At 39.1% G+C, this 1,336-nt stretch overlaps 1 protein-coding gene across 1 annotated transcript in view; it reads left to right on the top strand.

Annotated features, from left to right (window-relative positions):
- LOC107092886 overlaps positions 1–1,336 on the top strand; it is an 18,829-nt gene that overhangs the window by 15,367 nt on the left and 2,126 nt on the right. Inside the window, exon 6 of the mRNA XM_015387585.1 lies at positions 526–692. Coding sequence (XP_015243071.1) covers positions 526–692 — 167 coding nt within the window. The remainder of the gene's footprint in view (positions 1–525; positions 693–1,336) is intronic.

Genomic DNA, 1,336 nt, shown 5'->3' with positions numbered 1-1,336 from the left:
TCATCTACAGCAGTACCAGTGGGTAATTCATTGTGCATTTCTGAAACATCCAAGAAGCACGGCCCTCTTCTATAAGATAATTGGTTGTTATATTTTTACTACATGCCGCACCAATTTCACCGAATCGAGAGCCGAGCAGATCATTCAATCAGTAAGTTAGCTGATGGAAATCAAAGTGGATCCTGTAGAGTTTACAAGTGAAAGGGTGCAGATTGAATTTTCTGGACTTCTTTGTAATGAAAAAACAAAACCAAACTGTTCATGCATTTGAAATGTATGACCATAATAGATATTAGCACTAAACTAAAAAAAACACACACAAAAAACAGAAAAACTATACATTTGAACCCACTTAACCACCACATTTGTGTGAGATTTTTTTCTAAAATCTTTTTGCTGCTGTAAACACCAGTATTTCCCCATTGTGGGACAATAAAGGTATTTTCCATTCTACCACCAAAGCCAAACCAACAGATGACTAAGACCTGATTTACCACCTCTTTTTCTGTTCTTCTATGTGTGCAGAAGATTTAGAGGGTGTGTACTCAGCAACAGAGAAAGCGGTGATCCGTAACCATGTGTCATACATTTGCCGGAAGCAGCACTGTGCCGACACTCTGGTTCTGTACCTGAACTCACCAACGCGCACTGATGGAACCATGCTGTTGTGGGACGCCAACCTGAATGGCATCGTAAGAGGAACACACAAACAAAACACAGTTACACTAATTTATCACCATTGTAAAGTATGACTATGAGATGCCCAAGCAGGTTATTTACTATAAGAAAGCAGATATCATTAAAGAATAAGGATTCAGAATTCAATAGAGCTTCACAGTCGGCCTATGGAATCCTCTTTCATGTCAGCATCAAAAGCTGCTGGACGTTAGACACCTTCTAGTCACTCATACAAGTTTATGTCTGGAGACATGCTTGGCCAGAGTAGCACCTTTGCCATTAGATCCTTTAGGTAGGCAGTAGTTGTCTTACAGGTGAGCTTGGGGTTGTTATCTTGTTGGAATGCTGGACTGCTGCCTAGGAAGTAATGACACTCAGCTTTAGTACATAAGTTAATGTTGGGATTGATGGTTTCTGCACATCCCTGCAAATGCTGCATTAAATTTGGCATCACTAATATAATTTAGATCCTAATAGAACCACTAGCACATGTATGCAGCTTATTTGGTTGACGAGGGTGAGGCCAGTACTGCGTGGAACCTTTTCTGTTAAAGGAAAAGTCTGGTCAGATAATGGTTCGTTATCTATACCTAAAACTAATATGTTCACGGTGATTTATTGAGTTTGCTTTAATCGTTAAAAAAATAAAAATTATAAA

This window comes from Cyprinodon variegatus, unplaced genomic scaffold (genome assembly GCF_000732505.1).
Source record: "Cyprinodon variegatus isolate N-32 unplaced genomic scaffold, C_variegatus-1.0 Scaffold399, whole genome shotgun sequence".
In the NCBI taxonomy this organism is placed as follows: Eukaryota; Metazoa; Chordata; class Actinopteri; order Cyprinodontiformes; family Cyprinodontidae; genus Cyprinodon; species Cyprinodon variegatus.
This window is presented reverse-complemented; position numbering and strand designations above follow the sequence as displayed.